Below are 1,772 nucleotides of genomic sequence, written 5' to 3' on the forward strand. Positions count from 1 at the left end.
GCATATATCTTAAATGATATATCTGAAATCTACAATTTTTTGGGTAGTCTTCCTACAAAGTAACTATTTATAACTATTGTTCTAACTTCTAAGCATACTTAGAATCTGCCATCCCCTAATACCTACTTAAAACAATCAAATAACTACATAGAACAACCAACTCAAAATTTGTCAATAATTCACAATAATTCAAAAATATTCAACACTTACAAACATCTGACTCAAAACTGAACTATTTGAAATACAAATAAACAACTATTTATACACAACATAATTATAAAATTACTAGCGTATATATATATATATTATATATATATATATATATATATATATATATATATATATATATATATATATATATATATATATAATAAGCCGAGAGATATCTTTTTTGAGGTACCTATTTTCATAATTCCATAATTTTCGTTATCTCATATTTATGTGAGTCTAAGAGGCGTGAGGAAATGATTCGAGACTCTTGATCTGCCTCATGTTTTTCTGACATGTAAATGAACGTCAAATTGTTTTTGAAAATAGAAAATGTTTACATTGAAGATTGCTGCCACTGTAGAAAGCCTCTCAGCTTAATCAGCTTAATTACTTTATAAACAACTAATAAATGATAATTGAAACATAAAGATAACTGATCCTTTCCTATACTCCTTAATCTTGCAAAGCAATCCTGTAACACAAGAATACATTGATTTTTCATTTTATAAAATAAAATACAACAGGTAACATGACATTTAATATTTACAAATAAAACTGCAACTGCTCTGCAGTAGCTTTTTACAGAAATTATTCTCATAAACTTGAAATTGTTAGGCTCATTTATGAAAATCTACCTTCAAAGATGGTTTCAAGTCTAACCTTAGACAGACTTCTAGAAAATACCATTTCCTCTGATCCTCTTGATTTACAAGACATCATCTCCAACCTTTCTTCATCGCACTCTCCCTTCTCTAATGGCAGCTTTTCAGGCAAAATTTTACAGTACATATTACCCCTCTCTCTGCCGCGAAGTATCTGTTTAATGGCCGAATTGGCCTTAAATACCATTTCAGCCATGTCTGAAGATGAAAGAACATATCCCAATTTACATAAAGGAAGTAGAAAATAAAGCTCTCCCAATTCCAATTCCTCTTTAGAATTTACAGACGCCATAAATTTACCAATGTACAAGGAATCCCAGTGGCAAAGAAAAAAGCCAGGATTTTGTTCAATGATTTCCCCTGCTTTAATGGCTTCTCTGAATTCCTTCATAACACCGTTGAAAAATATGACTTTGGCCGTTTGCATGAATTGGGTTTGGGAAGAAGAAATGGACGTACAGTTGCCCATTATGGATTTAACATGGAATGCCTAAATTGATGTTTGCTTATATGCATTAATGTATACAGACAGATGGCTTGAACCATTCTGGATGTGATAACAATCTGAGGTGGAATTATATTTATTTTATAGGCTAGGAAATTGCCTAGAAGAACTCCGTGCCCAACCAGACGTCAGGAAAGATTCTGATTCGTTCGTTGACATTGCCGAGTGCACATTTTTTCCGTTTGCAGTGTTGTTGTTTTTGTAATCAAGGACCTCTTTAAGTTTTTTTTTTGTTCTGTCTTCGTATTAAATACTTTGCTAGATTGTAATGATTTAAACAAGAGAAAGCAGCCGCCGCTTATGAAATTTTTATGTTTGTCGTTGATGGTTTGGATTTGGATAAGATTTCCCTCTTGCTTTGAAATATGCTAATTATCACTTGCATGTTTCAAGAG

At 31.7% G+C, this 1,772-nt stretch overlaps 1 protein-coding gene across 1 annotated transcript; it reads right to left on the reverse strand.

The window, feature by feature from the left end:
- Positions 1-663: 663 nt before the first annotated feature.
- On the reverse strand, positions 664-1,263 carry LOC149566309 (uncharacterized). The gene is made up of 2 exons (XM_089816450.1): positions 938-1,263; positions 664-682 (listed from the first exon to the last, which is right to left on the reverse strand). Exons 1-2 carry the CDS (start codon positions 1,261-1,263, stop codon positions 664-666), a joined length of 345 nt encoding a protein of 114 aa, XP_089672576.1.
- Positions 1,264-1,772: the final 509 nt, after the last annotated feature.

Source organism: Cupressus sempervirens, chromosome 3 (genome assembly GCF_028749045.1).
Source record: "Cupressus sempervirens isolate cs-2001-9-10 chromosome 3, ASM2874904v1, whole genome shotgun sequence".
Taxonomy (NCBI): domain Eukaryota; kingdom Viridiplantae; phylum Streptophyta; class Pinopsida; order Cupressales; family Cupressaceae; genus Cupressus; species Cupressus sempervirens.